Source organism: Alternaria ethzedia (assembly GCF_023757985.1).
Source record: "Alternaria ethzedia strain BMP 0044 chromosome Unknown scaffold_12, whole genome shotgun sequence".
NCBI lineage: Eukaryota > Fungi > Ascomycota > Dothideomycetes > Pleosporales > Pleosporaceae > Alternaria > Alternaria ethzedia.
Genome location: NW_026056205.1, coordinates 688,532 through 714,703, shown reverse-complemented (window position 1 = coordinate 714,703; position 26,172 = coordinate 688,532). Strand labels below are relative to the sequence as shown.

At 52.3% G+C, this 26,172-nt stretch overlaps 10 protein-coding genes across 10 annotated transcripts; 4 read left to right on the top strand and 6 right to left on the bottom strand.

The window, feature by feature from the left end:
* Window positions 1-637: 637 nt before the first annotated feature.
* J4E87_005795 (uncharacterized protein) lies at window positions 638-1,536 on the bottom strand (the record flags this gene model as incomplete). The annotated part of the gene is made up of 2 exons (XM_049377402.1): window positions 638-1,189; window positions 1,243-1,536. 2 exons carry the CDS (start codon window positions 1,534-1,536, stop codon window positions 638-640), a joined length of 846 nt encoding a protein of 281 aa, XP_049233028.1.
* A 675-nt stretch (window positions 1,537-2,211) lies between these two features.
* J4E87_005794 (uncharacterized protein) lies at window positions 2,212-3,604 on the bottom strand (the record flags this gene model as incomplete). The annotated part of the gene is made up of 4 exons (XM_049377401.1): window positions 2,212-2,377; window positions 2,434-3,129; window positions 3,179-3,280; window positions 3,333-3,604. The coding sequence occupies 4 exons, from the start codon at window positions 3,602-3,604 to the stop codon at window positions 2,212-2,214; spliced, it is 1,236 nt and encodes a 411-aa protein (XP_049233027.1).
* A 1,621-nt stretch (window positions 3,605-5,225) lies between these two features.
* On the bottom strand, window positions 5,226-6,086 carry J4E87_005793 (uncharacterized protein; the record flags this gene model as incomplete). The annotated part of the gene is made up of 1 exon (XM_049377400.1): window positions 5,226-6,086. The coding sequence occupies one exon, from the start codon at window positions 6,084-6,086 to the stop codon at window positions 5,226-5,228; it is 861 nt and encodes a 286-aa protein (XP_049233026.1).
* Window positions 6,087-7,201: 1,115 nt separating this feature from the next.
* Window positions 7,202-8,296, top strand: J4E87_005792 (uncharacterized protein; the record flags this gene model as incomplete). The annotated part of the gene is made up of 1 exon (XM_049377399.1): window positions 7,202-8,296. One exon carries the CDS (start codon window positions 7,202-7,204, stop codon window positions 8,294-8,296), a length of 1,095 nt encoding a protein of 364 aa, XP_049233025.1.
* A 700-nt stretch (window positions 8,297-8,996) lies between these two features.
* J4E87_005791 (uncharacterized protein) lies at window positions 8,997-13,532 on the bottom strand (the record flags this gene model as incomplete). The annotated part of the gene is made up of 3 exons (XM_049377398.1): window positions 8,997-12,736; window positions 13,145-13,468; window positions 13,526-13,532. The coding sequence occupies 3 exons, from the start codon at window positions 13,530-13,532 to the stop codon at window positions 8,997-8,999; spliced, it is 4,071 nt and encodes a 1,356-aa protein (XP_049233024.1).
* A 561-nt stretch (window positions 13,533-14,093) lies between these two features.
* On the bottom strand, window positions 14,094-14,834 carry J4E87_005790 (uncharacterized protein; the record flags this gene model as incomplete). Its single annotated transcript, XM_049377397.1, has 4 exons — window positions 14,094-14,338; window positions 14,389-14,526; window positions 14,576-14,687; window positions 14,820-14,834. The coding sequence occupies 4 exons, from the start codon at window positions 14,832-14,834 to the stop codon at window positions 14,094-14,096; spliced, it is 510 nt and encodes a 169-aa protein (XP_049233023.1).
* A 609-nt stretch (window positions 14,835-15,443) lies between these two features.
* On the top strand, window positions 15,444-16,809 carry J4E87_005789 (uncharacterized protein; the record flags this gene model as incomplete). The annotated part of the gene is made up of 2 exons (XM_049377396.1): window positions 15,444-16,128; window positions 16,178-16,809. The coding sequence occupies 2 exons, from the start codon at window positions 15,444-15,446 to the stop codon at window positions 16,807-16,809; spliced, it is 1,317 nt and encodes a 438-aa protein (XP_049233022.1).
* A 2,906-nt stretch (window positions 16,810-19,715) lies between these two features.
* J4E87_005788 (uncharacterized protein) lies at window positions 19,716-21,195 on the bottom strand (the record flags this gene model as incomplete). The annotated part of the gene is made up of 3 exons (XM_049377395.1): window positions 19,716-20,647; window positions 20,701-20,905; window positions 20,959-21,195. The coding sequence occupies 3 exons, from the start codon at window positions 21,193-21,195 to the stop codon at window positions 19,716-19,718; spliced, it is 1,374 nt and encodes a 457-aa protein (XP_049233021.1).
* Window positions 21,196-21,720: 525 nt separating this feature from the next.
* Window positions 21,721-23,067, top strand: J4E87_005787 (uncharacterized protein; the record flags this gene model as incomplete). The annotated part of the gene is made up of 1 exon (XM_049377394.1): window positions 21,721-23,067. The coding sequence occupies one exon, from the start codon at window positions 21,721-21,723 to the stop codon at window positions 23,065-23,067; it is 1,347 nt and encodes a 448-aa protein (XP_049233020.1).
* Window positions 23,068-25,440: 2,373 nt separating this feature from the next.
* Window positions 25,441-25,976, top strand: J4E87_005786 (uncharacterized protein; the record flags this gene model as incomplete). The annotated part of the gene is made up of 4 exons (XM_049377393.1): window positions 25,441-25,449; window positions 25,488-25,544; window positions 25,643-25,786; window positions 25,842-25,976. The coding sequence occupies 4 exons, from the start codon at window positions 25,441-25,443 to the stop codon at window positions 25,974-25,976; spliced, it is 345 nt and encodes a 114-aa protein (XP_049233019.1).
* Window positions 25,977-26,172: the final 196 nt, after the last annotated feature.

Below are 26,172 nucleotides of genomic sequence, written 5' to 3'. Positions count from 1 at the left end.
ATGTACCATCGGTCTGTGAAGATGGATTTAATCCATGCCGCGGTTCCTTGATTTAGGCCCGTATACTGTCTGAGGCGATACGTTCTCCTACTCCACACACTTCCTGTTTCGTTCCGGTCTTAGACAATAGCAAGAGTACACGGAGGCGGAGGAACGGGCTCTTGGTCAGGACTGGTTGGAAAACTAGAACTCTATCTCATCCAGTCTCAGGCATGCCACGTCCTTTCCTTGTACGCTGGTTGAAGTCAGAACCTCTGGTATAGTATAGCTATCCCTTCCTGTCTGCTCTGCGTTTTGGATCACATCATTTCGCTTGTAGTATGGAAGGCTCGATCTCTCAAGTTGCAAGAAGTCACGCGACGGTGTGACTCAAGGATATACCGGTATTTTGTTGGGATAGATTGGCCACATGGGCCCATCAGATGCCTCACAAATTGCGTCGGTTGAGAAGGACATACTTCATTGCAGCATAGCTATATTTACTTGCCGCGCAAGTGAAGGAGAAGATTCGAGTGTGAGAATAGTTATTAGACATGATTTACAGTAGGAAGGCTGGGGACGCGGGCATCAAGTTTGTGCGTATATACAATGGATATACGCCTGGAAGGCCAGGACAGTATGCCGAGGGAAGCTCGACCTATTGTTCATATTTCCGAACCGGCCTGCCCTTTTCGGCCTGCTCGCACAAGCCCCTCTTAGGCATTTTGTCCTGCCATCCAGGTTCCCTCTTGACATAGCCTACCCGCCTATACGGCTTACCCTTGTCTCCACGGAACAACATATGCCAGCCCTCCAGACCGGCAACCATCTGTTTTCTAGCGCTCTTGAGTTCCTGTGCACGCCTGTTCTTCAGTTCTCCCTTGCTCAATGGTTTCCTCTTCCGCGCCTTTTCCATTTCCACTTCTCTTTCTTCCTGTGTCAGACCGGCTTTCTCTTCGGGCTCAACGGGTATGAACATTTCCTCTACGCCGCGTAGATCGGGCACAGTGTCTTCGGCGAAACAACCCGTAAGGAAGGCGCGCGCTGCGTCTTTGCCCGCGAAAAAGTGGTATGAGCCGCCGGGTCCGTAGGTCGTAGGCGAAATGGAAACGTCGTAAATTGTACCGTTTAGAGCGAGGTAGATCGGTTTTGAGGGGTCGCTGCCGTCATATAGAGCCAATTCAGCATCGGTTAGGGTGAGTTCTCCTTGCTACGTGTCATGTTAGCTACGAGAGCTTGTTGGAATGTGTAAGAGAGACTTACCATGAGGCTCTTCCACTCTCGAGCTCTGGTCCACCATGCATTATATCCCCATGTCATGCTTTCTCCACTTGTACTCAGATAGCTCAACCCGCAACTCAATAGGAGGACGCCACCTAGTATGCGCAGTATGTCCAGCACGGATAAGCCATTTGACGTCGCAGCGGCTTGCTCCTTGACGGCTTTCTTAAGCTCTGCTTTCTCTTGAGCGCCCGAGGAGGTCGGAGGAATAGAAGACGTGGTCGTGTCTGTGGGCTCCTCTTTCGCAGCACGGCGGTATCGCTGTGATGAGGACATTATGGCGGTGGTAGTGACGGTAATGCGTTCAGATGCACTGCTTTATTTGCGTGGTCAGTCTACATATAGCGAGAGTTGCTCGGAGACGTTCATACCTGTTCATCCAACAGTTACGCAGCTCAAAGTGTGGTACTCCCGCGTCAACGTCACTCAGATACCGAGGCACAACCCTAACTAGCCGCCGAAGAAAGTATTCGGAGACGTGTCCGCAAGCCAGGAACCGTCGGATGCGCGATGCGGAGAATAGATTGCTTTCGCCTGCGCGTTCCGAGGTGCTGCTGTCGGGAAGTACCACAATCTCGGTTCCGATGATTGGCCACTTTCAGATTGATGTCATTGGCGATCTTGGCCAAGACGCTACTACTGGACTATCACTTTTGGACAACTTGCAATGGATGAGATCGGCATGAAAGACTTGGAATCGCATAACTCGTAGAGTCAATATGCAAATTTCTGTAACCTGGCTACTGTACGATATCGCAGGTGTCATGCGAATGTTTCACTTTTGTAGTAATACAACCCTCCTTTCGTATGTGTATATACAACGTCCATCTTCCATCTTCTCTCCACTAGTTGTGTGATTTGCATGATGTAGAGATCGTGGCGTTTCCCGCTTCTTAGAGTACTAAATCGTTCAGTGGTCTTTCCTCATTTAATGAGCATCACCCCAATCACTCATTCAGCGCCGTCGTGAATATCGCGGATCTCGACTTGCGCTTCTCTGTCGCTCTTGGGGAAGACCTTTTTGAGTCCTGCTTGGAAGACGCCGACGTTGTAGTCGATGATGGCTTTCTTTTCCGCTGGATTATCCTGGCCCATGATACATACTAGAGCGAGATACCTGTATCCATCGTTAGTACACTCACGATTCCATAACCATGCAGGTAGTCTGCTTACTTGTTAATTTCCCGCAAGTAGAGATATCTGCTGTTCTTCTTCTCCATGGTGATTAGACTCTCGGCATCGTTGTTACCAGTCTCACTCTCATCCTCGCCCTCATCGGGTCGATCCCAGCCATAGATCTCACTAACATCGATGACTACATCAATGTAGTCGGAGCATATCTCATAGCTGCCAATATCGGTCGGGCTTGTATCTGTTGCGATGTAGATCTTGCTCATGATGTCGAAGAGGTAGGCTTTCTCGATGTTACAGGCACCACACAAGTTGTTGAGCAGCGCTTCGAGGGTGGGAAGCTGTGGGATGAGCTTCTGGATCACCTTGCTAAAGGCTTCAAAGATGGAATGGTCGTAGATGGAAGTCTGGTAGAAAGATATGGGCGCCTGCTCATAGCCGTGATCCGATAGTTCGTCTTGCACGCGCTGAATGATGTCGCGGAAAGTGTCACCGCGGAAGTCATCTGAAAGACCGTCGACCTTGTGCACGAAGACTTCCACGTTGATGTTGGGGTATGATTGCTGAAGGTTGAGGATGGTCATGTTCAGTCGCGCAATTGCATCGAGATACTCATCTTGGGCATCGATAACCCATATCAGAGCTCCAATCTCCTCGAAGATGTTGTCGGTATCGAAAGCTGGATCGAAGTAGTCCAGATGACCTGGCAGATCCCAGACTTGAAAGTCCATGAACGAGCTAGCGTTATTAGTCAGCCATGTATGCGGACACTTGGTGATTAACGTACTGCATGGACTCTTTCTTTATCCTGTACGTCGTTTCGAGGTACAGCGTCTCACTTGGCGGCAGCTTGTGAAAGACGACACTTGATATCGAAGACTTGCCGCTCCTGCAGATGGATTTGTTAGCGCGCTCAACACGCTGACCTTGACGGATCTCACCTTCTCTGGCCCATGAGCAGCAACCGCGGCTTGCCATCTCCCGCCTTGCTATTGGGGACGCGACCAGTGTGATACTGCGGCGCAAAGTCAACAGGTGGCTGCTCTGCGTTTGATAGATCCTGCAGAAAACGGTCCATGGTCAATTGAGCACTTGGTCTGAGTAAAGATGAGCTAGCGGATGTCCGCCTCTCCTCAGCGCCATCGTCTCGAACAATGTCGCGAGCAGCATCGAAGGTTGCTGAAGGGCGGTGTGAAAGAAAGCGGCTCTCCATGGTGGTGCTTAGTGGTACAGGGTATATCGCTAAGAGCAGAAGTCGCAGAACTAAGAGAAAATTGGGTATCGTGGGTGAAGAAAGCGCCGCGCCGAGAAAAGACAGAAAACAGAGAGCCGGCCCTTCCTATCGCCCTTCAGCTGGCAGGCATCTGCGCAGTGAAGCGTGCTACTCTCGTGGGGAAGTGACAGGCACGCTGCGACAACGTGTGGTACGAGACCAGCAGGGAGAGGCCACGAGGACGGGCGGTACATGCAAAGGAGAGGTGGCAGAGAAGCGACGAGTCAATCAGGAGCCCCCGTGATGTTCTACAACAACAGTCGTTGATGCGCGCAAGGCAGTCGACACCGAGCGGAAGGCACCCAGGGAGCTCAGGCCATGGTGCAGACGTACATAGGGCTGAGGAAGTCGCGACGCAACCGCCGGGGCTTTGCCAGTAATCTAGCTAGATAGGGAAGACGACGATACACGTGGGGAAAGCAAAGGAGTAAAAGAAGGAATCTGGGCTTACCTCCATGGTTGTTCAGTGGTAGTGTAGCGTCTTTGCGTTGCGCACGGTGGTGATGGTCTTTAGGCCCGAGCCTGCCACTGCCCCAGAACCGCTGTCCTTGCTGATGAGCCGACGCCCAACCCGAATCACGCCTTCAGCCAAACGCTCGGGAGTACTACAACTCTTCCAGGAATGCTTGGATTGCCCTCTGACAGGATGTCCGCCCTGCAATTTCACTTCTCGCAACCACTCTCTGTTGGCAGCCAGCAGCCGAAGAAGCCGGGTCGGCAAGGATGGCTCTCCGCGCGCGCCCAGTCGTCGGGCACCAGAGCGTCACTGTAACACGTTTCGAGGCCGGGTCGGAGACAAGTCAGTGCTGCTGATAAATAGCCGCAGTGGCACGACGCTGAAGCATCTGGAACCGTCGTAGAAGACGGAGAGTGTCATTGTGAGGAGGCGCTTGGTCGCGTGCAGGCCACGTTCGCTTACGGTAACAAGGGAAGATCTTCAGGCACCACCATTCTGTCCTCGTCCCAGCTCTCCAACACCAGCCCAACTTCGATGAAGAGCGAACGCCTTGGTATTTTGTGGCTTGGGACAGTTACCCGATTAGTGTTGTGCCGAAGTCAACCTCCGTCAGCCCAACCTTACCTGAGTCAAGCTGACGATATCAACGCCGCATGGGGGACAAGGATTTGTTATCCGCGGCAGCAAGGTTACACAGCGTAGCAGAGACTATTTCCGAACGTCATTGATACAGCGCTGTGTGCCCCTTTACTGTCAGATGGACGTCGCACACGTGTAGGAGTCCAGTCAGTAGGACATGTCATCATGCGCGTTATCGTCACTCTGCTCGTCAACTTGATGACTTCGCACAAAATGTACATTATATCCCTGCAAACACTGTATTCCAAAAAAGCAATATCAAAACGACCCGACGCTCCGGCGCACCCGGGGTATCCAAAATCAAAAGCCAAAGCCGCTATTCCCATCCATCCTTGTTCCCGTACACCAAAGGCCCTGTACGCCTACCCTAAACAGCTCATAGATTGCGTACTCTTCAGGTTTCCAATAAGAAAATAATTCCCGTTCGTTACTCGGGCGATCTGAAGTACAATACACTCAACCGCCTCAGTCTCGCGGTCCTGTCACCTCGGCACCCAGCGTACCCGCAGCTAATTGACCCAGTCCACCGAAGAAGACAAGAAACATAGCTAGTGCAGTCGACTCTCCCGCGTGAACTAGATCGCCCTCAGGCGCGGAGCCGTCTGACTCCATTCCCTGTATAGCGCGCTTGGTCTGCTCTGTTGGTTGGTATGTAGCATCAGGGTCACCAGCAAATGAGCCTGCGTCAGAATCCACATCTGAAGTGCGCGCTTTCCCTCGTGTGCTGCGTCTGAGAGACGCACTCGTGGATGCGGAAGTGGATGTACCATTTACGTCAGCCTTCTTTGCCGGGCGCCCAGGCTTCCTCGGCGTAAGAGGCTCTATTGGGGACGAGGGCTCGCTCGCATGCTCCATCACTCTTGCCAGGTCTTGCTTGAATGTGACGTGTTTCTCATGGGTGGGAACGAGAAAAGAAAGTATGCTGCTTTCTAGGATCGCATGCACATCTAGATCGCGCGTGAAAGTCCACGTCAGCAAGCTGATGGCAGCAAAGAGGACGTCGAGGCTGGTGACACTGATAGCCGGGTGCATGCTGATGTGCTTGAGAGCTTGGCCCGCGTTGCTGATATTTGCGAGAAGCCTGTTTGCATTCGCCGAATCGCTCTTAGCAATAGAATTCGCGAAGAGATCCCAAACGTGGGAGCGCTGGGCAGGTCTGTTGACGTACACCAGAGTAGTCCACACACGCCAGTATACGAGGATAGAGGCAATTGATAGCGCGTGGAAGACTTTGACGTATGATCTATGAGCCGCTGCTTTAGACGTATGCTGATGACCCAGTGCGTAGGGAACCAACTGTGGCGCAAATGCAAAGGCAAGTGGCATGGTCAGGTATCCGAGTCGCATCATGCTCTTGTCGCCGAACTCGGAGACTAGTTGTGGAAAGAGATTCAGAGTAATGAGCGACGCAACGATGCCAGTGTCGTATACGAAAGCATATGGTGTGAACAGCGCGTCGTGCAACGGGGTATCATCGTGGTGTATGGTCAAAGGCGTATACAAGATGGTGATGAAGAACAAGCTCAAAGAGTACCCTAAGCTTCCAATAGAGCTCAGTAGTACGAACGACGCAATGGTTGTGTTGGAAAGATTGCGCCTGCGGCCTAAAGATGACCAGTCAGTGAGGGACTTGGAGAACCTGCGTCGATCGCATTGCACATACCTTCAGCGCCCATGAATATGGAGCTTGCGATCAGTCCAACGAAATACTGGCTAGTATACAGAAACCCCTCCGGTTTCATTATTCCAACTTTGTCAAACTCGCGCACGAGATCGATGTCCGCGATCCAGTCGGCTAGATACCATCTCCCTTCCTCGCCAGTGCCATACCAGCCACTCCAGAGACTACCTGGAATGTCATGTGTATTCTCTCCAGCCCATCGCACGTAGGAGATAGCGCGCCAGAGGAAGGCAAAGCTGCCGACGGAGAGTAGTGAGAGAAGCGCAATGATGGAGAAGGTGACGGCATGGCGGCGGCGAGCCGAGTCTTGTGAGCGCGTGCGCGTTGATGGTGGCTGAGATTTGGCGGCGCGTCGAGTAGTGAGAAGTACACGAGCTGTGAGTACTGTAACAAGGAGCACTTGGCCCCCGAAGATGGCGATGGGGAGTGAGTTACTCCGCGTAGATGCGACTGTATCGACTGGCGCCATGATGTTGGCTGGGTGATGCGATCAGTGATAGAGTCAAATGCGCATTACGCGACAGCAACGGTGAGGTTAGGAGACAGAAGCAAGCCAGCCCAGCTGGAGGCATGCCTCGCTTGTTTTGATCTGGAACGCGCCTGCCTCCCCGCCCACGTCACTGACGTATGAACTTCCAGATGTCTGGAGCTCGCCCTTGCGCCACGCTAGACCCCATTGGCCTTGGCCGTCGATCTGGCGCATCTTCGTTTTGGCTTGCGCGACGCGATCCCAGGCCTCCGACTCAATACCCACTTTACCATGCCACACACTTATGGCGACGAAGACCTCGAGAACGTCGACGAGAAGTACCACGAGTCGTCCGATGAGGACTTCAACCCCGAAGCCGCGCCTCCCGAAGAGGCATCCAGTTCCGAAGACGAAGACCATGTCACGATAGAACCCACACAGCGCAAGGGCAAGCGGAAAGCGCCCGCCGACGAAGACCTTGATTCTGGAGACGAAGTGACAATACAAGCTGCGCGGAAGAAGCGGGCGAAGAAGAAGGGGAAGAAAGGCGGCAACGATGATGCAGACGAGCTGATCATATCAGATGATGAAGGCGGGGAGGGTGGACTTGTCAAAACACGGGCGCAACGGAGGATTGAGGGAAAAGAACGGAGACCGCTTGCAAGGACCGAGGGCGCAACTGTAGATGTCGATGCGCTATGGGCCCAAATGACAGCAGCGCCTCTGAAGCCTTTGGATTCCGCAGCATCACATGAATCAGCTGCACAACAAAATCACGTACCCGTAGCCAACGTCCCAGTATCAGCGGAAGAGGAAGAACAGCTCACGATCAAGAAAGTCTTCACCTTCGCTGGGCAGGACACGACCGAGGAGAAGCAAGTTCCACGCTCGCAGCTCGACAAATACCTCAAAGATGGGTGGACGACACTCGATGCGTCCGCAGCGACAATACCCACGACAGAGTCCCCCAAAGATCCCTCCGAGTCTAGTGGACCCAAGATCCGTCGCCCCCTCCGCCGTCCATCCCGATTCGACCCCAACCCTACAGGCTACGTCCGCGCCCTCGCACCCGAACACCAACTTTTCTGGCCCCGTGCCGCCGCTGCCGATCTACAACGCGAGCAGGAAATTCCGCCAGAAACAGACATATCGATCGCGAAGAAGGTCGAGAAGGCGCAGAAGCTCAATGTCGTGGACAAATCGCGCATGGACTGGACAGGCTTCGTGGACAAAGAGGGAATCGCAGAGGAATTGGATACACATGGAAAGACTAAGGAAGCCTATCTGGGTCGTATGGAGTTTTTGGCTGGTGTGGAAGCGCGGAGAGAAGAAGAGAGGAGGAATCTGAAGATCAAGGCTGCAGCAGCTGCTCCTACGATGGGGTGAGCCGTGTGCTAAAGATGTACTGGAGAGTCGTGGATGTTTTTAAAGATACCCAATTATTGCTCAAAGCGACAATCACTGGTTGATGCGTGCGCTTCTGCATATTCATCACGTGTAGGTCTATATCATTGAGAGCTATGCATAGGACGATCGAGTAGAAGAGTATAAAAAGCACCGAATTGTGAGCAAGGAGCGAAATCACAATGAACTGGCTTGGAGCTACGATCATCGGAAGAGAGACAAACGAGTGACATGGAGCAGACCCCGAATTATACCTCCACTTCCATCTTTTAACCCCCTCTATACATCTCTTCAGACTCTCAACCGGAATGTCTTCATTCTCCTTCCTTCTTCGTCCTCCTCCTCCCAATACTACGTTTGTGCCACCATCTAAAAAGATGTGGCTATGAATGGCTCAGTGAGACTCCTGGACTGACTCCAGAGACGTTGATTTGTACATGGTATTGCAACGGCAGCCATGGATGGTGCAATGATGTTTCGAGTACCCAATGAGTAAATACAGTGGATCGAACACTGGTGGAAAGATCAAGACCCTGTCGAAATGATTGTATAAGCGCTCCTGAACACCCAAATAACTGTAATGATCCTGCGCGAATAATGTGTGTATGGTGCCAAAGTGAGAGGTGGCCGATACGTGAAAGCGTCGTAAGATGAACACCGTTTCCGTACGACCTGGAGGTAACTACAAGGTGAGCTCCTCGAGCGCGGTCTGAAAGTCGTCTTCTTCTTCCTCTTCGTACTGAACCTGTGCCTTGATTGGTTTCGGCTTCATGTTCATGCGTATACACGAGACTATAGCTCTGGATTTCTCAGAGCTGTTTGCCTTGAGACTCGCAAGCTCTCGTCCTGCCATTTTCAGAACGAAACTGGATTTCTCCGGCCTCTTGAACTGTGCATATAATGCTGATGCCTTGATGGTGTCCCACATGCATGAACCGGGCGTAAGGTAATCATCAAGCAGAGGCCGGATATCAGTGTCGTCCGGGTATTCGGGCTGTATAGCCTGGAACTTCTGGTAGCAGTTGTTTACAACAGCGTTTAGCCGCTCCGTCGTGCTCACATCACCATGCCAGCCGGAATTCCAAGTACAATTGACGTCGTCCAGCTTTCTTGTCAGAGAGAGGATTTCTTGCTTAATAGTCTCCGATCCCTTCTTGGCGAGGTGATCAATTGGATACAAAAGCGCGTCGTCTAGCTCAATAGCTTCCGAGAGAACGGACCTGACTCGACTCATTGTCTCGATGTTGTGTGCTCTTACGATGTCGAAGTAGAGGTAATCGACTATATGGTTAGATCGAACTCGCCGATCTGCTTTACGGATTTTCTCAACACCTGCTGAGTCCCCCTTGCTGGCGCACTTTTTCATCTCTTCCTTATATCGCGGCTGTCTTGGTTTCAAGTTGGCTACATACTTATCAAACTTCGTCTGCGTAAATACGTAGCCCTGTTTAGACGCATCGACTAGCAAATCATGCATATCGTACAGTCGTTCAAGTATCTGAGAATGAATGCGGTTTTCGGTGTATGCTTGTTTCTCTGCGAAAGTGGTGACGAGACCAAGCAGCGAGGAGTTGTTACGAAACTCGAAAGCTTTACTGAGGAAGTTGTCCACCTGTTCAGGTTCGCTGGTGTTCATGATATCTTCGAGCTTCTCAGTCCGTGTCTCTATGCCGTATTTCGCAGGCTTGGGTGTAGTCATTGGCGCTGGAGCGTTCCGAAAAGGGCGCACAAGTTTAGGTTCCCAACAAATCCAAAACATATCACCATCGTAATCGCCTCCTTGTAGCTTCCCAGCTAGTGGGAACCGGCCTTTGCAAGGAAAGATCACTACGTCGACCAGATGCGACAGTTCAGGTCGTATGACCGTGCGGACTTTTTGGATATCCGAGCGGCGACAGGCAGGCTGACGAGTGACGAGAGCTTCCATGTCCCTAAGGCAGAGGTACTTTTCATCGGTATCCTCGTCGACAAATGAGGAGGAGAACTGTACTTGAATCTCTCCTGGTTCTAAGACTCCAAAAGGATCTGCTATTCCATAAAAGTACGCGGACTTTGCGAGAGGCACACGTAGCTTGGATTCCTGGAAGACATGCTTTGTCTGGATAAAGCGTTCGAGACTTCTGGCAAGGTAGGGAAACTTGGTAGGTACGAAGCCCGCCTCGAGCAAGAACTTCAACTTTTCCTCTAAGGATACCGGCAGTGCAGCTTGCCAGTCAGGTTCAGCCTGAGTCTTCGTACCGTTCTGGTGAACCCATTCGTAGACCTTGACTGGATCTGGTAGTAAATGTAGCAGCTTCTCGCGTTCGCTTTCGAGTCGCTCTTCCATGAGACTAGCAATAACTTCTTTCTTCACGCCTCGATCGGCCAGAATGGGTATATACAATATATGCAATTCCGACTGTGAAGGCGGAGAACTGAAGTTGGAGACCTCAAACGTTCGATGATGATGCATTAAATCGTCGGCGGGTGGATGAAACTTCCACTGACTCCTGTTGATCTTGATCCAGTGCTTGAGATGCTCCGGATCTTTGGTGTAGGATTCCGCGCTAATCATCCAAAGTCCCTTGGCTCCGCCAATGCGTCCCTGGAATGTACTGGGCAAAGGTCCCTTCATCCCGGTTGTTTTCTTGTATAGCTGCCATATGGCTAATGCAGCGCCAACGGAGATAACTGAGCATCCATCGTTCATGACCGAGCCATCCGGAATCGCCTGCCACTCTAAGTCCGAGTCATTGTACATAGTGTCCTCCGGATCGTTTGTGGCCAAGTCGTCATCCACGTGGATGATTTGTGACGTCTCAAAGCACAACGTAGGGGTGGTTCGAGAAAGCCCCAGTTCAATACGAGCGAAGGCTTTGCAAAAGCTTTGGTGTCTGTTGATGTGGAATGGTAGGAATCGATCGAGCATTTGACCCACTGAATAGGGTTGCTCAATTCCACATCCTTCGGTGGCGAACAGCACGATCCTTTTGTCATAGACCATGTCCTTGGGTCGAGCGGTCTTGGGCTTCTTCACATCTTCAACATGGAAGACTCTCCACTTGCGGTTCAAGAAGTGGTGTTCTGTGAGTAGCCACGCTTGAAATTGATTGCAAATTTGTTGAAGCCGCTCACCCGTGAAACGATTTGTTTCGGAGAAGTCGAAGACTGGCGTGTATAAGTAGAGAAATCGGTCGGAGCCAAACATTCGCTCTAGTCGGCATGATCGATCCGATTGTACTGGTAACAATGTAAGGTTTAGAATCGGGCCAGTGCGTTTGGGGCTGAGATTGATGTGTCCTCTGAAAGTGAACCCATCAAAGTCGCGTTTCGCAGCTTGCCAGAGACGGTTTGACTCCCGCAGCTTCATACGCGGTATTTTCCGATGTTCGTCAATGAAAGACCAAAACGCCTCTGCATCGGAGGATACAGTAGCGACATCCATACCGCTTACCAGGTCCAAGATTGAGATTGAGTGGTCTATCGCTAGACGTTCGCAGATGAACAAGATATGGTATGGGATATGTTCTAGCCCTGGTGGGAGCGCGTCCACGAAGAGATTTTGGGTAGGTAGATCACGAATCTCATGTGGTATCTTCGAGGGAGATTGCACAGCAGCCGGCGATTTCTCTTGACCGTTTGGAACTCCGTTGGATGGAAACCGTGGCGTCGATGATGCACGGGATTGCCCATGGCGATTGTCAACAACGGCGGGTGGTCTGGAACTTTCCATCTTGTCATGTGGAATTACTCGCGGGTCGGTCTCCTTCTCTTCAACCTCGAAAGATGCTTCAAGAAGACCAGTCTCATCAACAGAGCCATAAGTAGATCTGTTCTGACCGCTACTCCCTTGAGAAAAGTGTTCGTTCAGGTCTTGCTGTATATCTTTCTCACGCACTTCGCTCCCGGGATACAACATAGCTTGGTCGAGCTCCACATCATCCAGAGAACCGATTGTAGTCGAACTCGTCCTTTTCAATTGGGGCCTAGAGAACCTGTTCTCCTGTAACTCGATGACGCCATCGTACGAGGTGAATGAAGTGTTTGTTGTATTTGCTGTCTCTTGGGAGGAGAATGTGGTGTTGTTGAAGGAGGTGTTGACCGAAGATGAAACGGAATTTACGTGTTGGAAAGACCGAGCCATATCGAGTGTTGGCTTCTTGAAGTCAAATTGCGGTGGTGGAATCGGGGAAGAGTTGAAAGATTTGACAGCCTGTTTCCCTTTCGAGGTTCTGGTCAATTTCTGCGAGTTCTCGGAATGGTTGGAGCTTTCAGATGGCCGTTTCTTAGAGACATGTAAAGAGGCATGGTTACTTGCCTGAAAGAGCGTCTGTCCTAATCTAGTGGATGGAGAGGGTGATGGTGACGGCGACCGGGACGGTGATCGCGGTGTTTCGTATTTTTGATCCGTCTCATCGTCGGTGTCAACGTCTGTGGGGGATCCTGGATCAGCAATAGCACAAGACTCATGTTCGTCTTGCTGAACGTCATGCAAGCTAGTTGTTACTTGCGAGGTAGGCTTGACCCCTGTCTTTTTATTAGCTATTGCAAAGACATTCTCCCAGTCCAGTCCCGATGAGCGACAGTCTGACTGATTTACTATCTATGCAAACAATATGCATTCGTTGATATGCATCAAGAATGGCAGCTGAAATGATGACGGAATAGCTTCATGCTGACAGTCCGACCCACGAAGCAATTACAATCCGAGGAAGGCACAGCGTGGACCATCTCTATCACAGAGTCCGCAAGATATATGGGTTCCCCATCATGCACGGATATAGTCTACCGTCATGGAAGAAATGTACGCGCTAACTCTGAAGGGAACTTAAAAAGCAATTTTGTACTTACCACTAAAGGGTGTCGCCCGCACTTTAGGCGGCTCATTCCTCGGCGTCCTGCCCTTCGACTCCAATTCACCCTTTTTAACACGGGACAGAATCTCACGAAGCTTTTCCAAGCGCTCCTCACGCGTCAAACTAGGGGCATCTCCCTTGAATTGTTCAATCGCCTCTTCGAGCGCCGTCGGTGCGCTGTAGAAGAGGAATTGGATAAGCGCATTGACCTTGTCGGCCGCATCGCTCGGGATGGCTTTGTTTGGTGACCATCCATTACCACGAAGCCTAAGACCGATGTTCCACTGTCTTTCCAGCGAGCAAATCAGCTCGTTGAGGGCTGCTCCAGAGCGGTGGCGCGGAGTTGCCGGTAGCGAAACGGCGGGACCACCGTTACCCGTCATGACGCGGGGCAACAATGTTCCTTCGTACCTTGGACTTCATGCGACAGTACGATTGGCAGGATCGCGGCGACAAAAAAGAAGAATGAGTAGGTTCAGGACGTAATGATATAGCGGGGTGAGTCGCGGAAGGCTGAGGATTGCTAAATGTGTGCCTGAGGCTGCTGTTGCTAGGTGATGAAACCTATGGTCTGTGCACATACGCGGTATCGCGTGGTCACGCGATGAGATGTTTCACCAAGCTGAGTTAGGCGAAATTTCAAGTGCCAGCCCTGGATATGGTCCGATACTGATTCTGACATGGCCGCGAGACTTGCTTGATACTCGACATTTCACCATTTATAGTCGCCTCCACCAAGCCCCATCACAGGTGTTAGAGGGCAGGTTGTAGCATGGGTAGAGAATAATATGCTGTATCGTGTACGGCTCCTTAAGATCGTCTAGATTTGTGCCATTCCGCTTTTCGCACTATGGCGGATATTTCCCAAACATGCAATAGGTAATCGTGAATTCAATGAACCGTGAACCAAGCCTCGTCTTTCCCATAGCCAAGTCCTCTTGGACTTAGACCTTCATCTCCTCGAGACCGTGCTTCCAGACGGTAACGTAGGGTGTGACACCGTCCTCGCGGTAGTTGAGGAGGACGATCATACCGTCGGGGTTCATGGACTCGCCAGTGTAGAACTCGTAGTCCTTGAAGTTGCCGATGATCTTCTTGGCGAAACCGGAGGCCTTGCTCTCAAAGTCCTTGATCGTAGCCTCGTCGGCGCCCTTGTTCTTGAGGGCCTCCTTGACTGACTTCATGTAACCTGTCTATCGTTAGTCCTGGGTCTGGAAGATTTTGCCCTAGCGTTCTTACCCTTGAGGTATGTGAGGTAGCCCTTCTTGTCGAAGCCGGTCTCGTTCAGGCGGAAAGAGTAGACGACGTCGATCTTGGTCTCCTTCTGGTCGTCGGCTCCCTCCTCTTGCTCCTCAGCGGAAGCATTGGCACCGGTGTCTACACGTCGTTAGCCTGCCAGATGCTCATCTCGTTTGGCAGTACCCACCGAATGATTCTCCTCCGACAGTGATCTTGGTGCAGTCGGCCTCGTAGGCGACGCCGTCGATCTCCTTGAGGTTGTAGGAGTCGGAGATGATCTCGTCACCGGTGATGATGTCCTGGAAGAAGTCAGTACCACGCGACTAGTGGAGAAGACAAGAGGCTCTTTGCATGCGCAAAGCAGCATCAAGTGCAGCAGGGAAGGCGGGGTAGGGCGCAGGCAAGAGCGACCCAGCGCAGGCACAACGTACCTTGAAAATGATCATGTTGGCGGTAGAGGGAAGTAGGGTCTGGGGATGTGTAGAAAGAGTGTAGGTTGGTCGGGGCGGGCAGGCGAGGGGTTGAAGACTGGAGCGGAAAAGAAGCGCTGGCCTGTAGGCGTGAAGGAGAAATTGGTGGGGTCGAAAATTGGGTGTGAAAAGCGCGCTAACCGCAAGGGGTGGAAGTGGAAGTGGCTGAGCGACTAGGCCCGCCCGGGCGCCCGGCGGCGAAATGTCATGATGCGCGCGTATATCGTAAACCCCCGTCATGCCTTGGTGCTGTCACAGGCACGCTGCTGCACCACTCTCACACGACTTTCACCCAACCCTCGCTCCGCCCACCTCAGCCTCTCCTTTCTGAGCTCGACTGGTCAATTGCGCGCCATCCGCCCTCCAGCCCGAATACCGACATCACTCGTCCGTCGCATCGCGCCTTCTCCCTAATTTCCTTGGTCCGCGGCTTCCGGCTCCGTCTTTGTCACCCCATAGCTGGCCCAGCACCGCGATCTCGCTGCACCTTCGACATCTTCGCCGGCTGCGCTGCGCAACTCCTCTCCGTCGCATACATACAGTTGTAATCGATAATCCGCTCTCCTAGCGCACCGCTGCCGCATCATGGCGAGCGCAAACATCACGTCCTACGACCTCCCGCCGCTTCCCGAATACACCCTCGAGCCCCTTCAGCCTCTCACGTCGTGGGTCTCCGATGCATTCATACAAGCCGCACTGCCTGTCGTCGGATACTGGGTTGTCTCCCTGGTTTTCCACGTCATTGACGTGTACGACTTCTTCCCGCAGTATCGGCTGCACACGCCAGCAGAGGTTCTGAAGCGCAACCATGTTTCACGCTACGAAGTGCTGCGCGACGTCATACTCCAGCAAGTCATTCAGATTCTCGCATCCTTCAGCCTTTCTTTAATCGACGAGGCGCCGACAACCGGCAAAGCCGAGTACGATGTGGCTTGGTACGCGCAGAAGCTCAGACTTGCCCAGCGCGCGGTTCCTTACGTCTTGTCTGCGGTAGGCGTCAACCCGATCGCGCTGGCTTCCAAGGTCGCTACCTCACAGCCGATACTTTCTTCCGTTGTCATCGGAGGCAAATACCCCGCGCTGCTGCAGACAGCGACAGTTGCGGGCGAGCAGACTCTCGTCCCCGCCTTTGCTTCTTGGGAGATGGCCGTGGCTAGCTTTGCGTACTGGTATGCCATACCTGCCATCCAGTTCAGTGCTGCCATAGTCATCATGGACGCGTGGGAGTACATGCTGCACCGTGCCATGCACCTGAACAGATGGTTATATGGTAAGTTCCAACCCGTGTCATGCTCTTCGACTTTTGTTAACCCACGCAGTAACGTTCCATTCGCGGCATCACCGTCTCTATGTGCCATATGCCTACGGCGCTCTGTACAACCACCCGATCGAAGGGTTCGCGCTCGATACCCTGGGTGCTGGCTTGAGCTATCTGCTTACCGGCATGACAATGCGACAGTCGATGTGGTTCTTCACTGGCTCTACCATCAAGACAGTGCTTGATCACGGCGGTTACGCATTCCCCTACGACCCTATCCACTGGATCTTCCCCAACAATGCCGCTTACCACGACATTCATCACCAGAGCTGGGGTATCAAGACCAACTTTTCGCAACCTTTCTTCGTATACCTCGACCGACTTGGCGGGACAATGTACAAAGGCGACGTGACTGCCAAATATGAGCGTGCTCGTCTTACAGCACAGCAGAAGGTCGACCAAGAAAAAGAGAACGAAGCTACTGCAGTACCCATGTCGACCGCGGCAGCCTCGAGCCTGACACAGGACGAGGGTGTAGTGCCACAAGGCGCATCGACACCTCGCATCTCGCGCAAGAAGGCTAGCAGCATCTCATCAACGGCTGGCACAAATTTCAAAGATTTGACGAACAAGGTCAATCAAAACCTGCACGGCAGGAGAGCCAATGTTCTGGGGTTGGAAAGCTCACATTAATCTGTACTTTTTTTTTTATGTGTAAACAAACATCATGCTGCTGCAGCAGGTAATGTATAGTCTCGGGTGTATAACTTCCGGATGGTTCTATCACATCCGCTGCATTGCATCACTGGTGCATATTCTCCTGCTATTTCTGAAATACGGCCTGTATCTTGTCGTCATTCATTCACGGACTGTACGATTCTGGGACGGCGTTTGCTGGACGGTTGGATTACATCGAATTTGAGTTCCCATTCAAAATACTACAACCTTCGCTCGTTAGCGACGGCTTTTCACGTTGCGCTGTTTCGATCGTTGGTGCCAATCAGCCTTAGCTGCTTTACTGATGAGTGTCTCACCGATACTGTCTTTCACTCCAACAGATCATATGAGCAGGTATCTCTACTGATACTTTATTGAGTTCGAGTTGTTTCTTCCTCTTTCGCTTGTCCTATGATATATACACACTGATAACTTTCACAGACTACACAGCCGCGCCCTATCACTCGCAATATACGCTGCATCATGAAACCACTCTGTCTCATTGCAAACGTCCCGTGCGTGTTCTTAACCTCTCCACATTCCTCCATGTTTACAACAGACCAAACACAACCATTATCACAAGGCACCCACAATGCATTACAACCACAAAGACATCTCACAACATTTCACGATGCCTTCATTCCTACACAGGATGGAGACTCGCCGGCTCCACAACAGCGACATGAAGAGACTTGTCCGTATTTTTCGGCATGTCCCTACTCCCAATGATTTGCGCGATGAGCGCAAGGAAGCGCTATATCGTAAACATACCAAGGAAGCTATACAACGGCTTCCTAGCCGGCTACGCGCTTCGCGGCTCTCTTTCGGCTCAACGAACCTGTGTACGACACACAAGGGCCTAAACCAAAATCTTGTCAATGACATCTTCAAATGGATCCGTCACGAATACGATGGCGCCATCGGCAAGTTTCTCTATCCACTTGTAATGACCCACGGCCTTCTAACGACGGATCAGAAGTTGAAAGTCCGTCAACTAGAACCTGTGCTACGGATGTGGCAACCCAACTTTAGTTCGGGTGCTTCCGCTCCCCCTGGTCATGAGCCGATTCAGTGCGGATCGAAGTGGCACTATCAGGCAGACCAATGCCCGGCTTGTATGATGGCGCGGATGGGATCAGATTCGGATGTTCTTTTTGCTCTGTTCGCCGGTATGGTCGGTCGCTTCAACAGCAAGGCGTTCACGACAATGGATGCGATCCGTAGCGTTGCTGGCTGGGACAGCACTAAGAGCAAACGTCTTCGATTCGTGCGTTACTGGGTCAGGAAGGCGAGTGGAGAAAGCAATATGTTAAGAGCATGCGATCTGGGCATGGATCTCAAACATCTTCGGGCTCAGTGGAAGCATGAGCAACACCGCCACCTTCGTGCACATAGCCGCACGAGAACGCAGAAAACTCCCGTCGGTCCGATGCCCTGTCAAAGTTTAGGTTCATCTACCGTCCCTGCTCATCAGCCCACTTTTAGCCGTTCTGCCTCGACCAGAACTGTAAGACGGCGGCGAGAACAAGAACTAACAGCTCCGAGCCTGTTCGACCCCAAACTAGGTCCTAATCCCTGGCCTCCAGACACTAAGCTCAAGTCACAGGCCGAGGATCTTGGTTTTGAGATGCCCGGTATGCGTAAGCGGGTATACACTATTCCTCACAACCAAGAAGATGTCCATCCGGCTTTGCGAAACCAGCCTGGACTCATACCTTCTCGCTCATCGACAAACGCGTCAAGGCATTATAACGAGTCAATGGCTTCGCATAATCCAGAAAGGACTATCCCGCCTGATGATACCATGAGCCTCCCTACCGTTCGCCTTCCTCGGCACCACAATTCGGACGACCGTCCAGCTCCATTACAGATCAGACGCAGGCCTGTGCCACAACCGTCAGTCGCGGGTTCTACCAGGCAGGAGAACTCTTTCCTCAATCCTCCCGCTTCAATGATCTCCCGCCGATCACTCGCAACCACAGCGCACACGATCGCGTCTTACACCGGCGGCCCATCCTCTCGCACGGGATACATAGATCCTCTCGACAACCCGATCTATGACCACATTGAGACGCAAGAAGAGCGCGTGGAGAAGTACAGACAGCTTCTATCTAGCCATCCTGACCCCGAACCGTTCGCGGAATATGAGGATGACAACGCTTCTGTCTTCCCGAAGCCGCAGCGCCAGTCTATGTATTCTGCTTTCGGGGACGCAGGATTCAATTCTGCGCGTTTCGACGTGATCGATGAAGAACTTGCTGAAGATGAGATTGAGGACTGGGAGCGGGGTGAGCCTGAAGACGACGAGGTGCCTCAGGGATGTGCACTGAATGTGGGTATGATATTGGGCAAGGGAAGACGTCGGAGGGCTAGCGATGCCAGTGTGTGTTCTAACGATTTTTATTAGTATGTTTTGTATGTAGATTCTTCCCTTTTTATGCCCCCTTATACGATTTAAACTCTATTCTTTGGAGTTTTCAGGAGTAAATTGTCTTAACATCATTGATGTGCAGAGCACTCGTCCATTCATCCGTGACGTTGTTCTTTCCTTCTACGATCAGAAGGAATCCTCTCCTCGATGCTGTCCTTCAAAGACACCAAGACTTCCTTGCAAGATGAGTGTACCCATAGGATGGTCTTTCTCTTACGTAGGGTACCGGTGATGGAAGTATCGCGCATCAATCATGGTAGGATGGCTATGCGAAGTATCATTCCATCGTGAGAGCCAGTCGAGTGGAAGTAACATTGAAGAAATTCGATCGATCAATCGGATGCAATCAACTGCGGCACGCAGTATGGGAATACATATCGTATTTAGTCATCAGACGCCCATCACCTAATGTCCAAGGCTAAAACTGTTGATTTGGTAGCTATCATATTGTTCAGCCAACGATGTCTCCGCCAAACCCGATCGGCCGTCGGACTGGGCCTTGCTTCTTATAGGGCACGATAGCCATAGCTTTGTAGGTTTTACCCATGCCGTTTGGCCCTCTATCGACAAGTCGCTTCCAGCCTGTTTCCAAGCGTCTTCGCGTATCTTCATCCTTAGCAGCCTTAAGTAAGCGATCAGCGCGCTCCTTAATGCCCATTGTCGATAAAAAGAAAGACTGTTCAACGGGTCCGTGAACCTCAACACCCGGAGAAGCATCTAAAGCTGCATCTGCAAGGGCGAGAAAGTCCACATCAGCCGAGAGATCTACCAGACCGGGCGATGCAAAAGGCGAGACAGTGGTATGTGAGCGAATGCCCCGGAGAGTGTTCGCTGGGATAGTATCCAAAGGTCCATAATCCAAGATCAAAGCTGCACCAGACGGCTGCGCTTTTACGGAGCTTTCCTCAACAGGAGCACTTCTGCTCGAGGGAGTATGGGATGCTGAGGTGTTGCTAGGCTTAGGAGCGCTGCCACCTATCCGTACAGCGAAGTCAGATACGTAGGCAAAAGATTCAGGCGAGATCTCGATGATCGCATCTGGAGTATTCTCTAGCTTCTTGTAGCGATCAGACAACTTCGGCAGGTATAAGGAGTGTGGCGTCGGTGTCTTCGAAACGGTCAATTCGAAGTCCAATTTTTCATCCCCTTTCTTTGGCGAAGAGCCACTTGCGCCCATATCCGAGTACGGCGAAGTTGGCGAAACAACCAGCTCGTGCCAGGTATTCTTGGGGGTTGTCACGCCGTGCTTGGGTTTGATAGGGCCGGTTGGCGTGATGATGGTCGATGAGGCAGGCACCGAAGATTGAGAGATATTCTGGAAGACGTGGATTGGAAGTGCATCAAAGAACTCGTGGGCTAGTATGAAAGGCGCTGCCGTATGCTCTGTGTATGTTGTCAGTACGCTGTTGATGAAGAGAGTAGAGTCGAGCGCGTACCTTTTGGCACCAGCCTTATGTCTTCGCACCACTCGATCCTGCAGGAAGGCATGTACTTGCATTGTGCGGTTAGACCAATGTCGCTCTTCTTCAGATCATCGGTGTCAGACAGCAACTTTGCTTGCTGTTTCTGTAGGTAAGGTGATGCTTCGATGAGATAAATAGCCTCGATGCTATTTGTGAAAGCCTTGAAACTAGATATGGTCTGCCATCTTGTAAGCATGCTTCGCATTCTCTACTATTGGCAGAGCACCATACCCTCAGTACATCGTCCATTAGCGTTCCTCGTCCGGGCCCAACCTCGATTATCTGCACCTTGTCTTTCCTTCCTTGGGCAAGCCACTCTGCGTATAGCCATATACCAATAAGCTCGCCAAATACCTGGCTAATCTCTGGCGATGTCACAAAGTCACCCTTTGTGCCAAATTGATCCTGTCCAGTCGATGTTTGTCTTGTGTAGTAACCGCCTTCGGGGTGAGTGAGGCATTGTCGCATATACGCCGCTACCGAGATTGGACCTGTCGTCTGAAGCTAATGTTAGACTTGCTTTCATACTGGGAAGGGGACTCATACTGTAATAGCTTCAGCCAGCGTCTTCGCCAGCGGCGTCGACCATTGTCGTTCCGAGTCGGAAGATGTAGAGGCAGAAGTCGACGACCACCGGGAGGCACATTTCGTTATTCGGATCGACGTTTGTCGTGGTAACGATCGACTACACTGTGTCGCTGTCCGCAGTAGGTTCAGAGGTTTGGTCCTCATGTCGGTCTTGTTTATCGAAGCTCCATGACGTTGGCGCGTTCGGAACTACAGAAAGTTTAGATCGGAACGCCAACGTGAACGAAGCTATGACCACCATTTAACGATTCACACGTGCTATCGGTCCAACCAGCGCCATCTACACGGAAACACACCAACCGGGTCCTTCTGGGAAAACCAAACCGACTTAACCTCAATACACGCCTTTGCACATAGATACTAGTGGAAGTCGGTCTCTTGGTCAGAAAGGAAAGAGAAAGAGCTATGGCATCACGATGGGCAAATGATGAAGCAGACAAAGCCGAGGAAGCGCGTCGGAAGAAAGAGAAAGAAGAGAAGAAACGCCTGAAGCTTCAGAAACAGCAAGAGGCGGAAGCAGCCTCACGAACAACGCAAGAGGCGGAATCGAGACCTGCAAAGCGCAGGAGATTATCAACAGGCGACGATGACGAGGGAGCCGCAAAGCCCAAAGAAGAAGAGACCGAGAGGAAGCTCTTGCGATTTCAAGGCGGAGCTTGGAACCCTTGTCGACATATTTCCAACTTCGAGACCCTCAATCAGATCGAAGAAGGCTCATACGGCTGGGTCTCACGAGCGCGCGACATCACTACAGGCTCCGTGGTCGCCCACAAGAAAGTCAAAATGGACTACAACCAAGACGGTTTCCCTATCACCGCGCTACGAGAAATCTCCATCCTGCAACGCTCCAGACATGCCAATGTCGTCGATCTTCTGGAGGTTCTATCTGGTGACGACCCGCAAGAATGTATCCTGGTCATGGACTTCCTCGAACATGACCTCAAGACATTGCAAGAAGACATGAGTGAGCCATTCATGGCAAGTGAAGTCAAGACATTGTTACGACAGTTGGTCTCTGGCGTCGGCTATCTGCATGAGAACTTCATCATGCACCGCGATCTCAAGACATCAAACATCCTACTCAACAACCGTGGCCAGCTGAAGCTTGCAGACTTTGGTATGGCACGATATATCCCGCCGGCGAACGCACCCCTCACACAACTGGTCGTCACGCTATGGTATCGTGCGCCTGAACTTCTACTAGGGACTCGAGATTACGGGACGGAAGTCGACATGTGGAGCGTAGGCTGTATATTCGGCGAACTGCTTGCAAAAGAGCCGTTACTACAAGGCAAGAACGAGGTCGACGAGCTCTCACTCATCTTCTCCCTTTGTGGTCTCCCATCAGAGAAGTCTTGGCCACAATTCTACCGCCTGCCCAACTCCAAATCACTAAAGCTACCGCGCGACCACCGCAACGCCCCAGGCTTCAACCGTGCAAAATTTCCCTTCTTGACAGCGTCTGGCATTGAACTCCTCTCTTCGTTGCTATCCCTGAATCCAGACCATAGGCCTACAGCGAAAGAAGTACTGGAGCATCCTTACTTCAGAGAGCAACCCAAGCCGAAACCGACCGAGATGTTTCCCACGTTTCCAAGCAAGGCCGGGCAGGAGAGGAGAAGGAAGAAGAGTCCGAATGCGCCAAAGAGAGGAGAGGCGCCCGGCATGCAGGGCAACGTGGATTTTAGTAGTATTTTCAAGGGCAGAGAGGAAGAAGAGAAGGGAGCAGGATTTCAGTTGAAGATGACCTGATTGATTGCGAAGACACGTGGGCATGTAGGAAACTTCTTTCAAGGCAAGATGGACTTCGCCCAACTGAGTCTGCGACCAATTTCAATTAATGTATACCATTGGTCTGGCCAACCGAATAGTCCAACCGAGCTCCTACTTGACTGTGCGGATGCCTCTAGGCTTTTCCAGCCGACAATGAAGACAATCTTGCGTCTCTCATCTGCGGTCTCTGCTTCGACTCCGGTCGCTGCCATAGGAGCTATAGCTTGGACTCCTCCTTCCGCCGCCTGCACCCGCGCGACCTCCCCTCCTTGGTGGACTGTCCCGCCTGCCATAGCCTCCTCCCCCACTTCGTCTTGGTGGTGTTCTGGATGGCGAGCGACTGTAAGAAGAGCGCGATAGGCTTCGTCGTGGTGACCGGCTGCGAGAACGTGTGTACGACCGTGGCCGTCCTCCGTAGGCCCCTCGTCCACCACGACCGCCTCCGCCTCTGCCCCGACCCCAGTGTCCTCGATCGGGCGACATTCGACGCGGTGGAGATCGATAACGGCCATCCATAGGTGGTGGCCTGTACGCGCCAGGTGGGCCTCCGCCCCTCGGTCCCCGTCCACCGCGCCCATAGCCACCTTCGTAGTCGTCGCGTGGCGGCGGGCCTCTACGCGCGGGCGGAGGTGTCTGTGAGAAACGCCGGCGGGGAAGGACAATGGAAACTTGGATCTTGGCTCCATCTAATTGTGCGTCGTGCATCTTCGCGATTGCGCGTTCGGCGTCGTCGATCTCCTCGTAGAGAATGTAGGCTATGCCGCGATTGATGTTGACTGTTCAATAGTCAGTCCTGCTCTGTGGGGAGGTAGGGCGAAACATACAGGTGGGGTTCATGGGCATGGTGAGTTCCTTGATGACACCGTACTTTCCGAATATCTCGCGCACGTGGTCTTCTTTGACGTTCCTGGTCAAGGCTTCAACTACGATCTGTTGGTGGGTCAGCGTGCTGGTGCAGGAAGGCTGAGGCAAGGCAGCTCTGAAAGTTGCGTCTAGCACAGGGAGTATGCTTACCTTTGCGCTTCTAGGTGCTGGCGACCGATCTCTTGGAGTCAAACTCCGGGAATAACTTCTGCCTCTCGAGCGCGATCTGCTTTCTGGTGTGTAGCTCCGTCGCCCATTGCGCCGTGGAGACGGTGATGTCGGCGAGCGCGATCGAGTAATTGAACGAGACCGTGTAGGCGAGCGAGGGGTGACGGAGCGGCGCGGCGAGCCTGACTGCGCCGACCGAGGGCGGCTGGGTGATGTTGTGTGCGACGGGTCGCGAGAAGGGCTGCGCGTGCGCGAGCGTGCGGGAGATGGAGAACGAGATGGCATGTCTTGGCTGTCGCGCAATTTCAGTCGTAGCAGTGTCCTGTTGCGTGCTCTTCAATGTACACTCGGTGGTTGGGCTTGTAGTTGCTTTGTTGGTCATGTCTAACGCGACGTAACTTTTGGATGGTAGCTCCAAGCTTCAAGCTCGTCTTAGCGCTGGCACGTGACTAGCGGGACGTGTTCGCAAACAGCCATCACACAGTCAAGGGCCAAGGCAGGGAATAGATCGGCAATGTAGGAAGAGAAATGAATCGCCAGCTTGTACAAATTGCACAAGGTGCATGCTGAAAAGCCAGTCGTCCCTCAAGCTCCAGCTAATACGTTTTCGTATCTGCCGCGGAGCTCGATTGTGTGATGTCTGCAATTTAAACGTTTGCTTCCGAACAGGCCAGAGACGGGCTAAATAGTAGACCTGTGAAGGACCTGGACTCGGACGGTTCCAGTGTCCGCTATTGCGTGACTGTTGGATCGACTGCTGAATTGCCAGCACTCTGACCCGCTATCCGTCCTCGACCCCAGAGCGCGGCGGATACCAGGCGGGTATCGCGGTGGACATAGCTAAATGCGGCGCGCTCAGTGCCGTCGCGTTAGGCATCGAGGGCAGTGGTGACCCCCACCAAGTAGGCAGCTGCATGATAGCGCAAATAGGACGCGTGACGGGTCGTCAGATTAGAAGCTCAGAGGTTTGCGAGCTGGAATTGGAGGAGTGAATTGCGTCCGTTAGATTTCATCGCGAGAGGCGGGGTCAAAACAGCCCCACTATCAAATCGCAACTTTAGCCCAACAACGCAGCCTTGAACACCCTCACCGCATTTACCCTCTTGCTCTGCTTAGTCAAAAGTACCTGCATCTACTTTGCCGCATCCCTCTTCATCTTCCCATCACCACAAGCTTCCACAGCACGCACATCAACCCTCCGCAACCATGTCCTGGCAAGGTGAGCAGCTCGAGGCGTCGAGCTTGGAAGGTCCTGGCTAACTTTGGGCGCAGAATACGTTGACACCAGGTACATCAAGCCTCCCAATCTATCACCTGTCCATGACTAACGTCATCACAGCCTCGTCGGCACTGGTAACATCGACAAGGCCCTCATCTGCGACATCGAGGGCTCGACTGCCTGGGCCGCCTCCGCCGACTTCTCGGTAAGTCGTCCGATACAATACGCGCCGGACACAGCGAGCACTCCAGAATCAGAGCTCCGGTGGCGCATAAACAATAGATTGGTGTTGACCAATTACAGCTGTCCGCTGAGGAAAGGGCTGCCATCGCCAAATCCTTCAACGACAAGTCAGAGCCCAAGAAGGTCATCTCGGAAGGTGTCAAGGTCAACGGTGTCAAGTACATGACCATCGAGGCAAGCGACGACTCGCTCAAGGCGAAGAAGGTACGTGCCAGACATTGCCCACCATGAAGTGTTCAAGCACTGACAACAACCCCAGGGAAAAGAGGGCATCGTCGCTTTCAAGACTACCCAAGCCGTCATCATCGCCCACCACCCCGACACCATCCAGACTCCCAACGCCTTCAACTCCGTAGTTGAGCTCGGCGAGTACCTGAAGAAGCACGGAATGTAAAGCGCCTTCGATTCGAGCCTGTTTGTACTTTAGGGATATTTGCATAACCGAGTTGCGGAGCGATGGATGGCATCATGGGCGACTGCTCATGGACATATATATGATTGACGATGGATGAAATAGCGGCATTGGAGGATCCTCTTCGATACAATGACAACTCTCAACCCCTAAACCAGAACCTTGTTTGTTGCAGGTC